We start from the raw sequence: 14107 nt of genomic DNA, 5'->3' as shown, positions 1-14107 counted from the left end.
CTTTATGTCCGTGTTCGATGATGCTTGGCGTGTCCTGTTGCAACGAAAAAAAAAAAAAAAAAAAAAAAAATAAACGATAAACGAAACAATAATTCACGAACGTTATTCGACAGAATCGTGTTACACAACAATATGTTGGCCGTTCAATGTAAGAATCGACAACGAAGGAACAAAAGAATGTCTGTAATGGCTCGTTTCCAACAAACGGGACACTTTTGACGATGCACTGTTATATGTATGTCGTATCGTTTGACACATAGTTGGGTAGGCAATATCGATCGAATCAAGCGATTTTCGTGTTGCTTCTTTCTCGTATTATATCGTCTGTAATAGCGATATTTTATTCGTAGGTTCCTTTTCTCTTCTCTTTTAATACTGTTCGTGATATTTATTGCGAATAGAATGTATTACGTTTTTCGTTCGATAAATGTATCTTCAAAAGCGAGGCGTTCATCAAAACTTAACAACAACAACAACAACAACTTTACTTAACAACGAATTTCTTTCATCCTCGATAAAGATATCTTCGACGAATATTTTATTCTTTTTCTGAATCGTGAATCGATTCCGAATAAAGCTGGTTCTACTTCCTGATAACTTTGCGTTAAATTAGTACTAGATCTACGCTACATATCTAGCCATTTTCAAAGGTTCCATTCCATGATACGGTATTCAATTTAAAAAAAAAAAAAGATATCGTTTCATATCAAAACAAGATATATCTTCATCCTCGGAGAATATCTCGCTCTCCCGAGTTCAAAATAAACCATAAAGCGATCACGTTCGATCCCAAACTTCGTCAATACGTGTAATATCAATCACCTATTCCCCAACGAGACCAAGTTTCTCCTCCTCCGAACCATCCTCCGTAGCCAGAAACACGGCGCGTATACCGTGGCCAAACCAGGACACGATGTACAGTGTCACGTCCCATCCGCAATCCGCGCCAGCTCGACAACCTCTCCAACCTCCTCCTCGGTGTCACGCGAAACCGAAATCAAACATCGATCCTCAATTACTAACAGATCTGTTCCCGCTCTCCATCGAGCCTCGTCGAGCGCTGTCCCTCAGAATCGCCCCCTGCGCGATCCCATAATGCTCGAACGGGTCCTTCCCATAGTAAACGACGCTCTCCTCGACCCCCCTGTGGCTCCCCTTGTGCCTAGGTGGCGTACACGTCCTCGCAGGAGTGGTGGTCGGGCTGTTCTTAGGCGTGAGGATCTTGTTGGGGGTGGAGGAGGGGCTGTTCTTAGGCGAGTTTCGCAAATTCGAGCCTGGATTATCCACCTGATTGCCTTGCATCGCGTTGAAGCTCTGCATGACCAGGTGAGAGGCGGCCGACATGGTGAGCGGATTCTCGTTTCTGGCCGGCATCGCGTTCGATTGATTCTCGAGGCGAGCAGCCACCGGCAGCATCACCGCGTTTTCTACTCGAGACATCGATTGCGTGGCGGATCGATGCTCGGCTCTCGGGGTCGAGCTCTCGCCTCGAGCCACCGATGATGATTGGCCGTTCGTTATCGGCATCGCTGACCTCTCCACAGGTCGGCCGATCACCATTTTCGATCTGTCTGGTTGTTGCGTCGAATTGGCCAGCACCACGGCCGACTGGCTTCTTCTGGCTGAGGAGGACTCCGATCCTCCACTTCCGTTCAACACCGGCGAGGCCGGGAACGGGGCGGTTTGCGATCGATGCTTTCTATTCGGGATCTCTGGACTTTTCGTATTATCGATCACTGGAGTGATGGCACTTCGATGATCCTGGAAATTTTGGGTCGAGGACACGGGTTTTGGTATCGCCTCTTGCAAATTAGGCTTGAAACCATTTCCTCCGCTGTTGGGTAGAACGGATTCGTCTTGAACGTTCAGACTGTTCATCGGTGAATTGTTGATCATTTGACCGTTCACCAATGGTTTCTGATTGGTTTCCATATTGGGCTCGGTTTTTAGAGATAGAGGAGGCGTCGTGTCGTTGTTCGTTCCATTCTTGAGAAGTGCCAAATTGGGATCGCCGTTGGGGAAACTGGCGAATCTGGCTACGGTTTCTCGTTCCTCGGCTACTTGAGGCGCAAATGGGATCTTTCGTTCGGTAGGCTGTCTTTTGATAGGCTGCCTTTTTCTGGCCGATGACCCGTGATGCGTTCGATTTTTGTGCCTCTTGGCCTCTTCGTTCTTGACGACTGGACGAGTTTCGGGGAAATGTCTGCCCTTCATCGAGCTGGGCTCCTCGTCTTCGTCCTCGTAGACAACGCGGATATCCTCGTTTAGATCCGACTCGTCCTCCTCGTACTCCTCGACTATCGCGCTCGCTTGAATCCATTCCCTGATTCGGTCCTTCTTCTTGGCTCTGTCCACGGTTGTTTCGATCCCGTACGTGGTCAGAGTGTGAAGCAGTTGATTCTTCTCCTCGAGAGAGCTGTGGAAACTGTACATGGAGGGACATAGCTCGTCCCTTTCGTCGGCGCCACCTGTGCAAATGTCGAGTCAATGAGGTGAATGAGAGGGATGGAGAGAGGAGAGAAAGACTTAATTCGGATCGATCGTTACCGTTCATCGCCTTCTCGGCACCGAGTTTCGCTAGCCACCTGTCCTCCAAGTATTTATTTACCTCCAAGACGCTCACGGGTCGCTTCTCGGCCTTGGGATCCAGCAATCGCTTGAACATTCTGTGCGGATATCGAGAAAGTGATAAAAAGAAATATTAAAATATTATATCGTTTCACGTTTTAGAATAATTAATTCGTCGTGAAAATAGATATCTCGAGCGAGATTACTTTTTGAAAATTACTGTTTGAAACTATCGAGATGAGTAGTTCAACGAAATTGTTCGATATTGATTTTTTAGCATCTCTTATTAAATTTAACAAAATCTTTCTTTTTTTTTAATAACTTGCTTGAAAAACTTGGTTATTTCACGTTAAATTTACGTTTTATAAATTTATTTTTAAATATTTCTGAACGAAATATCAAATTTTAAGTAAATTTATGGGGAGATCCTAGTAACAACAACTTGATTCTTTATAAATAGATTTTCAAAGATTTCAGACCTTATATAATGTATATAAATAGGAAATTGATTTTGTAAATTTCATAATTCGTGTTCCATAAATAAGGTTCGTTATTTCCCTACGTTCGATGGTTCAGAGACAATAAATCATTTAATTCGGGGGTGGATTGGTTTTAGACGTTCTTGCGCTTGTTTCGAAAACAAACCAAAGCTAAAATGGAAACATTTCTCGGTATTGCTCTCTTTAAACGACCTCGGAATATAATCTGCTGTTGCACCGTAAACCCTTTTGTTTGTTTTAACACGTAACATCAACCTTGAATTTTCTTTTTATGAACTTCCTATCCCTTTAACGATTTTGACATCAATTTATATGTTCAACTTCTTCTAGTTTAATTTAGTTATCGCATGATTTATTTTATTCCTTGAATTTTAAAAATTGATCCAAAATAAAAAAATTTCAAGCACACTTCCGAATCGAAATATCATTATGATGAAATAATTTTTTTCAAGATTATTTTCTAATAAGATTTTTTTTTTTAAATAGAATCTATAATATATTATAATATATACATCACAAGAAATCAATGATTTGTATATTATAATAAAATATAATTTGTGACATCTAACATCTGTTTCTTTGAATGCTGAAAAAATTAATTGATAGATCTCAGAAGAAGGATAATACAAGTTTTTGAGGGCACAAAACATATAAATTATCCTTTGGATAATTAATAATCGCCCATAATCCTTTCCATTAATTTTTACGAATATTAAATATCAAAGTAATTTGACAAGAATATTCCAGCGGCAGTTTAACACAGGCTGGCGCCTGATCCACAATAAGAAACTGACCTCTGCGCCCGTGAGCTGATCAACTGAAATAATTTCGGTTTCTTGGCTATGTTGAGCGTCGCGTTGTGCCAGTTTTGATATCTGGTGTAACGCGGATCGTCCAACGCCGCCTTCTGCCATGGCAAACATCCGGTCAGACAGACAAATAGGACAATGCCGAATTGCCAGACGTCGTGCGACGTGAGAGCTCTGAAAACGGCAAACGTAAATAAGATGCCACGTATATTTTGTCATTCATGATCACAGCAAGCCGCGATTTCGAAGGATCAATCCTTGCATTTTTAAACGATAGTGGGTGGAGATATATCTTGATAAAAGTTTCACAGAAAGGACGAGATTTCGTTCGTAAGATTTATAGTTATGGTATATCGAGAATTATTAGAAAATATAGGTAGAATAAAGATTTCTTATCTTTTCAATGATAAATTTATATTTACGTAAGATTTCGTATGAATTATTTATTAATTCAAAAAAAAAAAAAGTATATTTTTTTTTTTTGAATTTACAAAATTTATACGTTGCATATAAATTTGATTACGTATTCACGATTATATCATTGAAAAGATCGAATATTATTACTTTTCATTGCTTGGTATTTAACGGTTGAGAAATAATTCCTACAATATATCATTCTTAGTGAAAAATTAAATTTCCTGTCTTTGCCTTTTTGGCTTCAAAATTGATTTACATATTTCTTAATATGAATTGTCACGATTTAAATAATTTCTTTGAACTTTCAAAATTATGAAATCATGATCTACATAAAAAAAAATGCAATAACATATAAATAGGGAATAAAATATTAATTGCTGATAATGGTTCAATCGTATAATTACTTGTACGTTTCGTCAGTGTCGATCTGCAATACCTCGGGCGGCGAATATGGGAGCCACTCGTTGTGTCGCCGCACCACAGTGTTCACTCGTCTTGTTTCTCCAAAATCGCATAATTTGATCCGCGAGAAGTCACTTCTGAACACGAGAATGTTGTCGAGTTTGATGTCACGGTGCACCAATTCTCGGCTGTGAATATGATGCACAGCAGCCGCCAATTGCCTTGCCACCCTCTTCGCGTGAAGCTCGCCTAACCCCGTCTCAGTCACGTTGGACGTTAGATCTCCTAAAATGGTGAATCATTTGAGATTTGATAAAATTTAAATCGCGGGATAAAAATGATACGACAAAGATATGGAAATGAGGGGGATATCTTTTCATTCGTTGAATATAATGGAGGAAGTGAAAGTCTCGTTGAATAATAAGTAAAAATAGAAAGAATCGAGGTAAAGTAAGAAGATGGAATAAGAAGTAAAAATTTTAATTCGAAGAAAAAAAAAATAAAAGTTATTGCTTTTCAAATTTAATAGGTATATTTTATTACGATTAAAAATGTATCTCAGAAGAACTTGTTTAAAAATGAAATTTAAATGTCTCTGAAAAGACAGTGATGATTTGTCGTGCGTATAATTTTATTCAAAAATAATTTTCACGCATACATCACGAGCATTCCTTTACTTCATGAGAATCTTAACTGCTATACTGCAACTATTTCGGCTTTGTTCCAAATTTCTATGGAATGTGGTAAACACAATGTCTGATCATCATCATGGTTAACCTTGGATGGATATTTTACCAAGAATAAGTAAACTGCTTTGCCGAAGATTCATTCGGTAAAAAGTAATAGAAATCTTGAAAAGAGGCAATAATTCATCAGCTCGACATTTCGCTGCCCTTTGTCTTTTTTTCCTTTTTCTTCGTAACTCGATCGAGATCCCACCTCATCAAATATTCCATTATCCCTCGCATCTGAGGTCCCGCAGCTCCCAAGAATATTACTTTTAAGGTATTAATCCTACATGCACGGCACATCGTCTAATCCGTATTTGTAGAATCATCGAAATCGTAAAAATGGAAGGAACGAATTGGTATTCATTACGCGATCGAACAAATAATAAAAGACGATAAACAAGCGGATCGGTGAACATATGCACACATTTTTTTTCACTTTATTTGAAATATCCTTTCAAGATTCAAGCAAAGATTTTTCCTTTTCTCTTTCATTTTAACTTGAAAAGAAGAAAAATCACTGTCACTATAACTTAAACTAAAATCGATTTTATCTCAACTTTATATTCATCTCGATAACAAAGTATTCAATTTTGACAAAACTTCAAAGCCATTCGAGCAAATAATTTCCAATCAATGGCTTAAGAAGACTTAATTCGACTTAACACGAAGTTTGAATCAAGTTTTTACTTGATTTGATCATTAATATCAAATAACTGGATCGATTCTTAAAAACGATTCTCACCGAGCGGCGCGTATTCCTGACTGAAAACGTAGAAGCCAGCAGTCTCGAAGGCCACGTCGTAGGTGGTTATGATGTTCCTGTGCGCGGCCAGGTGTAGACCGTAATGGAACTCGCGAAAGAAGTCCGAGATGCCGGTGTACGCCTTGGGCAGAGCCTTGAGCACCATCTCGGTCTGGGTGCTTCGATGCTCGGTCAGCAGGATTTTGCCGAACCATCCTTCGCCCACGATTTGCAGGATATCGAACTCGTCGATCAAGTTCACCTGTTCGACAGAGGAAAGCGTAAGGATTCAGCTGTTCTTAGTTTAAACGAGATTGAACGAATGGCGAATATTGAGACGTGCGCGATGCAACAACTGCTCTTTTATATAATATAAAACAAAACGTGTATTTTTGATTCGAGGCATGATTAGATTGAACGAATGGCGAATATTGAGACGTGCGCGATGCAACAACTGCTCTTTTATATAATATAAAACAAAACGTGTATTTTTGATTCGAGGCATGATTAGATTTCGCTGCACGATCGATAGAGTGGTTGGGATAGGTTCTGGAAGTAAGAGGATTTGTTTTTTTTTTTTTTTTTTTTTTTTTATATTGACGAGTAGTTCGTGCGTCAATGAAGGGTGAGGATTGGATAATTTAACATTTGAAAATCATTGATAAATTATTAAATATTTCCTGTAATTTTAATTGGAGTTTTAACTTCAATTTTTGGGAATGGTTTTGGAGTTCCATTTTGTTTTTGTATGATTTATCATGTAATGTAGAGAAGTTTGGAGAGGTTAGATTTTTTATATTTTTTTTTTTTTTTTTTAGAATTTTGAGGATCGAAGCTTGCCAAGGGTTCGTTTGAGTTGTTTGCAATTTTTTATTCGGAAAAATTTTCTCTCTGGAGAGAAAATAAATATTTTTTCATAATCTGTATTTTAAAAAGTACCTAGGAATTCTAGGAAAACTACTATTTATTCGCGCGATTTATCCTCTTTATCGAAAAACTAAACAGTTTGACTCTGCCACACACCTTTAGAAGAAAGAAACAAAACGAAACTTCACGAACTACCGAACCAACTCTCGCCTACATCCATTCACGAAAAAATTCTCATTCAAAACGTGTCTCTCGCTCTGGAAAAAAATTTCACCTCTGAAACAAATCGCATCTCTCATTCACACTTCGCAAAACCAACCTAAACTTCAAGAAGAAATCGCATATCATACTTCCTGCAAAAGATGCACGCGAAACGTGTTCGAAAAATGTAAAAAGGAAGATGTCTCTGTTCAAAACGACACATATTTCACCGTAACTTTAGAATCGAGTACGTAGACAGATCTCTCGTAACAGTTCTAGCAGATTCTCAGCTTTCCCAAAGTTTCTCGAAACACCTTGGACGAACAGGACAATGGATGATCCAACGTCGTTTTATTGTACTCGAACAGGCCGCAAGCAGGCTGTTCGCATGACTCGTTCGAAGGTGTTAAAGGTTACAATCGCTTCGTGCACTGTCATAAAGTGGGCATCGAGCGAGAAAGTTGGTTTAGTGCCAGGAAATCGGTCCCGGTTCCTAGGTGTATATGTCGCGCGCAACATACCACTATTTCTGGATCTCGACTGGTAACTTGTGGCTGGAAACGCGGCCACGTGAATTATGTGACCAGGGAATTGGATTATTGTTAAATACGGTAGCGGTTCGTTAAACGACACCTAATATGTTTGCAACAGTTGAGACATTGGACGATATTGCGGCGCCTTATTTGCATTCAATGGAGAAGAGAGGTAATTTTCTGGAAATATACTTTGCTTCTACGTGAATGTGATCACTTAACGAAAATTGTTACTGTTATTATGTCTACTCGAAGATGGAAGTAGAAGAAATGATGGAAGTTATTTAAAATTTTCTTAGAAAATTAGTATCTTCTTTTATAAATGATCCTCTCAACGCGTGTTTAATTAATTAATGAAACATTATTGTAATTACGGAATCTTGAAGATTGAAGATGATTCAGGAAATGATGGGATACGTAGAATTCTTTTTTTAAAGAATACTTTTACAATTATATTACTATGTTACCTAATTTTGGGAAGTAAAGCTTTCGATCGAGGTTTATTTTGAAAATGATGAATGATACAGAATTAGAGATGCTAGAAATTTTTCAGAAATATAATCCTTTTCGATAACTATCCAGAGTTTTAATTTTAACTTTAATTAATTTTATTATAGGATTATCATAATCGCGAAGCCACAGAAATTTTATAATTAATTCTTCAACTTTCGTTAGATTTAATTCAGAAACGTAAATTACTTTAAATAAGTAAGATAGATTTCAAGTCTTAATTCTTGTATAAGTGCCAACAATTTTGTACTTATCATTTACAACTTTATATTAAATATTTTAAAAAGGTTATACCATTGGCAGATAGTTTTACACTTATATTATCAATTAAGTCAATTTGCATATCTTTTTTATTCAAATTAAAGATTTCTTAATTCAAATTATCACACTCGTGCTCATTGAAGAAGAAGGATTATATTTCCAAAAATATATCTTGATTAGATAGCTAGATATAGTATCCGACATATATCTTCAACGAAACGTCACTTAATCTTAAGAATCCTTTTGATCAGTGGAACGATTGATCGAATTTATTTGAGGAATGATTTTGTTGTTGTTTTTTTGAGCTTGTTCATTCCGCTCGTGATTCATAGAAGATGGCAGCCAAGAATGTTGGCTTTTGTTTGATCTTTGGTTAAGGAAAAAGTTGAAGAATCTCTTTACAATGATCCATAAGTAGTAGAGTCGAATGCCAACTTCTTTATTTAGTTACTTTAGATGGATACAAGTTGGAGGAATAAAAGCTTTGTTCACGAGTTATATTGAGTTTCTTATGGAAGCTGAGATCTTTATGGCTGTCTGAAAATTTATAAAATTTATTTGCTATCAATTTACTACAATGTGTGTAACTTGAAATTTATTGATATAAACGGCCAAGAATCTACATAATTTTACATAATTGTAAAATAACAATTCCGATATCCATTATTTCGAGTTTGAGTAGTTTTGTTAATATAATATCCTTTTTAATCTGAATTTTTAATTTGTAAAATCGAAAAAATTTTATATTTAAATTTAGGTAAAAGAAGGGAATAATTAAGTAGACTCTACATCTGCATAATTTTACATAAATTTTAAGCAATAACTGTAATATTCGTTACTTTCCTGCATCTTGATTAATGCATATATTTTGCGATTTTTTTTTTTTCCTACGAGCATAAAATTTCGAAGAATGTTCGATAAGTTTTTAAAATTTATCATATGGACAAGTTTAAAATCAACAAAAGTATTAAGTAAAAATCTTCAATCTGTTCATTGTAACAAAAATGTATCAAATGCCACCGAGAATGCCAGAGAAGAAAACCAATAATCAAATTAATCGAATTCCTGTGCAACATCAAACAATCAGAGAAGCCGCTAAAAGATCGAGTAATGGTTCCACTCACGGCACTCTAAATTTATCGTGTTTATTCATCCCTTTCTGGGTGGACCAACAGCTTTAGTCGATCGAATCGATGGAAAAATCATATTAGCCGAGCGGAGCCATCAAAAGGGATCGAAACGAGCAACGAAGGAATAGGGAAGGGAAAAAAAGGAGGGTTGGTCGTATCAGGAGGAAGATTCGATTCTCCAATCGAGTTACCTTCTCGAGCTCGAACTCTCGTATCCTGTGAATGGAGCCGCCGATAGCCTTCTTCATTAAGCTCATTCTGACGGACGGTCGTCGATCACTTGCCACGGGCTCGAATTGATGCCAAAATTCTCGTTTAACTGTCCCCAATGATCGACGAAGAGATCATGAGCCTCGCATTCTGTCATTTCGCGATGAAGGATCCTCCACTTTTATTTTCCACGCCCTCGCGTTGTCGATTCAACTTTGAATCATTTCTGTGAAATTGATTAATTTTGAAGTAATTGGATCGATTATTATTTGATAAATTAATTTATTTCTATCGAATAATTTTTACTCGTTCATTTCCATTTAATAATCAGTTTATTTTTCGTGAAGAGTATTTTTTTTTTTTTTTTTTTAAATATTAATGATCATTTTACTTTCTTGAGGAGAAGAAACGAGAATAAAAGGTAAAAATTGCAGAGTCGTAACAGAGTTAAATGGCGAAATGAAGCGAAACGAAAATATGTTTATCCTCTGGTGGGATTTTCAAGCGTTGAATAAAGAACACGAATAAAGAAAAATTTAGATTAATTAAGAATTAATTAGAGACACGCACGTAATATTACGTATTTATAGCTGCAAAAAAATAAATTTATTTTATTACAACAAATTAACAAATTCGAAGAAAGTTTTAGTTTATATACAGGTAGAAAAAGGGACCAAAGGAAGGATTCTCTCTATATCTCTCTCAAGAATTCCCCAAAGAACAACTTGCAAACGACAAATTTGTCCGATTAACTTCCATTCCGTTTTCAAGCGGACGTTACGTAAACGGCGTGGAATTAGAATCCTCCAATATCAGGGTGGCGGCATTTTGTAACAACAAGATCCTGTTGAGAATTAAAGCGTTCGCCATCCAAAGTGGTGGCGAAGAGTGGTAGGGGAAAGTTTGCCGAAAGCCACTTAAACCGCGATCACGTGCTTCCGCGTAGCCGCAAAGCGAAAGCGTAAGTTTTAGATAATGCGCCCTTTGTGCGCCTGTGCGCCGGGGTAACGACGCGTTTTCACCGAGTTACAAAGCTCGTAAGTGGGCACACGGTCTCCTCATGAATGGGAGGAAAGAGAAACAGGGGAGGGGGGCGAAGGCGGGACGGAGAAGGAAAAAGTGGCGGAAGGAGAAGTTGGGATGAGAGAGAGAAAGAGAGAGAGGGAGAGAAGGAAGAGAAAAGTTTGGTGAATGACGGCTTGCGTCGGGGAAGGTTGAACCGCCATTTCGTCTCGAAGGAAAAAGATACTTGGTTGTATCGTGTTCAAAGATCGTGGAAAAGGATCGAAAAAGCTCGCGCGCGTTTGATGTTCAGCTACTTCCGATGGAGAACGTGTTTTCGCGATACAGAGCGGTGCATTCAGACCATGAAACATTCATGCTCGCACGGAGATGAGAAAAGGGGAGGGGGTGGATATCGATGCTGTGGAGAAAAAACGCGGGGTGAAAGAGGAGAACCGTGAAAATAAAGCTGTGAAAGTGGAGGATATTTCGAGAACCGAAATTAGATGCGTTAATTCTGATTAATATTTTGCGATCACATACTTTCTTAATTATCAAAAATTATCGCGTCATTTTTTAAATTGGATATAAACGGAGGATTAACCTTCGAAGATTAACCGGCGAGAATATTATAAGTAGAATATTATAATTGATTATGGTATAAGCAGTTGCAGTTCAAATTTAAATAATAATTTAAAATATAATATGTTTGTATATTGTTTTGAGATAAATCGTTACAACAGCCCTCTGAAGATTTATCGATCAATGAAAATGTAATCACGAAAATTAAAGACGTCAAAAACTTCGATAATTGGCATGATTAATATTAAAATAATACTAGAATTTCAAGAATTTTATTATATATTATTTCAATTAAGTTTTATTATTCTTTTTTTGTTATTAGTTCCATAATTAATTAATTACTTTACTTTTTATTGACACGTTGGATATATTATAGAAATATAAAGAATGAAAAATATACGTGTTGTTGACCACGTTAAACTTTACGTTCTTTTTTTTTTTTTTTTTTTTAATTGATCATTCACATGTAAGATTTAATAAGATGCTTATAAAATAATGGAAAATCATATGTTAATAATCAGACGATCAGATAGTACTTTTAGAATTAAGTAATTTAGTAGTTTCCTTTCTCGACTACTCTCGATGGAATATTAAAGCATTTATTCGGTGTTCTGAAAAGATCGTTGTTAGTGTAGAGTATACACGTGCCGAGAACAAAAATAGCACCAGATTCCAACCTATAATTCATATGTAGTTGTACATTATTCGTTCGAATAAGTTGTGCCTGCTTTTGATTTTGGGTGCTATTTCTTTTGCTAATGGAGAATCTAAGAGACTTGTATTTTCGATTTGCGATATATAAATTGTTACGCAAGTTGAAACACAACGAAACGCTGCAAATCTCGGCCGGCACATATGAATCCATCGTCATTCGCCAAATTTCGTTGACTATATTCGTTTGCACATCCATCTGGATACGACAATTTCTTTCTCTAATACGTGCATATCTATTTAATTTGATTTAATTTCGAACGAATTAAAAATAAATAAGTTTGTATTTGAAAATAATTTAATTGAAATTAAATATAGAAATATTATTCAATGCGTATAAATTATATTCTAAAATAGAATGTAATTTATATGTAACGATAGAAAGATTAACAGTTCGATATAATATAAATGTAATTATTTAAATTATTTAAATTTAGCATAAAAGTGGAAGAAAATAGAATACTCAACTGTGTCTAAGAAAATTTCACGGGACAATAATCAATCCTTCTTCGGAAAATCACAATTTGTCGGTTAAACAGTCACTCCTTCAATTCTTATCGCACTTCACCGAAACACAGACGAGACTTATCACTTTCTTCAAACGAATACGCTTTACAAAATGTTTCTTTCCCAACTTCCGTTAGCGCACACCAGCGCTAATTCGTGTACGTTTGGCACTTGGTTCCAAGAATTCGCTCAGCCAACCCGGGCTACAATTAATTCACGAAAATGTCACTAACACCACTTAATCGTGTATACACTTCCCCACCGTCAATTTCACACGTTATCACAAAAAAATCACAATAGAGACGCCACGAATATATTTTGGTTTTTCTCCACGATCGAATTCGACTCGTCCATGCAGCTGTAAAACCGTGTCTGCCGAGATCTTTCGTGATTTTACAACGACTCCCGTGTTCGCTGCACACTTCGACTGTCTGCAGTATTTATAAAACACCGACCGGAAAGCGCGACTGGTGAGCTGATTTTGGCGCCGAGCCGGCTTGGCCGCTGACGCCTCGACGTGGACATCGTCTTCGCGGATAACGATTGTCGATCTTCGAAAGGAAATATGTTTTTTAAATTTTCGAGGAAAAGTCGTAAGATAGTCGGATTCGGCAGGATTTAACCGAGTTTAAAGAGTTTAACTCGTGATTGTTCGGCAACCGCCGCCATTTTTGTGTTTTATACGAGGAACCACGTGCCAGACGTGTAAATCGCGATCCCCAGAAAATTAATGCGTCTGCGTCGCGACGTGATGAGCTTTCTGCGAGTTTTATGGGAACGATGAGTAATTCGCGAGTTATTTTCACGTGTGGAAACGTGCTTCCCCTGGGAAAAGTGGAACAACGATGGAGCTATGAAAAATGTATCGAGCGTTTTATTCGAGCGTTATAATTGCGTTCATCGCGATTATTCATTTTTGGTAGAAAAATTAATTTCTGTAGGAGGAGGATGATGATGATCTGTACGGGAATATTTAACTGGTGGTATTCGTGGAAATTCGTATTTTAGTTAATTTTATAGATTTGTAATTGTAAAAATATTTTTTGGATATATACATACGTAAGAAGTGTTAAGATAGGATTGTTTTTATATTCTTTTTTTTATGTTCGTTTTTTTATGTTTGGATGATAAAAGGAAAATTAATAAATAGTGATTGAAAGAAAAGATTTGTTAAATTTTCTAGAATGAAAGGATTATGCAATTGATAAAATTATGTGATTAATAGTGTAAGCATGATTTAAATTATTCCGCCAATATTTGCTCCGTGCACTACTGACATCTATCGATACTGTGATGAACTATATTCCCTTTTCTTTTGAGATTTTTACTTGATTCATCCGATAATTGTAACTTTTTTACAATGTGTTACCGATTTTTTTTTTTTATCAATTAAAATATATAAGTAACACATGGATTAGAATTTA

At 36.7% G+C, this 14107-nt stretch overlaps 1 protein-coding gene across 2 annotated transcripts; it reads right to left on the bottom strand.

Moving 5' to 3' along the window:
- Positions 1–367: 367 nt before the first annotated feature.
- LOC105736600 (uncharacterized) lies at positions 368–13122 on the bottom strand. 2 transcript variants are annotated; one of them, XM_012491880.3, is made up of 7 exons: positions 12645–13122; positions 9863–10107; positions 6170–6431; positions 4699–4981; positions 3863–4051; positions 2548–2666; positions 368–2468 (listed from the first exon to the last, which is right to left on the bottom strand). In XM_012491880.3, the coding sequence occupies exons 2-7, from the start codon at positions 9926–9928 to the stop codon at positions 1012–1014; spliced, it is 2376 nt and encodes a 791-aa protein (XP_012347334.1). In that variant the 5' UTR covers positions 9929–10107; positions 12645–13122; the 3' UTR covers positions 368–1011. The 2 variants fall into 2 exon arrangements, with proteins under 2 accessions (XP_012347334.1, XP_031774985.1); XM_031919125.2 differs by lacking the exon at positions 9863–10107.
- Between the last annotated feature and the right edge of the window lie 985 nt (positions 13123–14107).

Source organism: Apis florea, unplaced genomic scaffold (genome assembly GCF_048593485.1).
Source record: "Apis florea isolate Af1SG1 unplaced genomic scaffold, ASM4859348v1 contig_3773_pilon, whole genome shotgun sequence".
Taxonomy (NCBI): domain Eukaryota; kingdom Metazoa; phylum Arthropoda; class Insecta; order Hymenoptera; family Apidae; genus Apis; species Apis florea.
This window is presented reverse-complemented; position numbering and strand designations above follow the sequence as displayed.

Coding starts and splice junctions, on each gene's coding strand:
- LOC105736600 (XM_012491880.3), bottom strand. CDS start 9,928: ATGAGCTTAATGAAGAAGGCTATCGGCGGCTCCATTCACAGGATACGA. Junction 6,432..9,862: donor GAGAGTTCGAGCTCGAGAAG/GTAACTCGATTG, acceptor TCTGTCGAACAG/GTGAACTTGATCGACGAGTT. Junction 2,469..2,547: donor TGCCGAGAAGGCGATGAACG/GTAACGATCGAT, acceptor ACATTTGCACAG/GTGGCGCCGACGAAAGGGAC.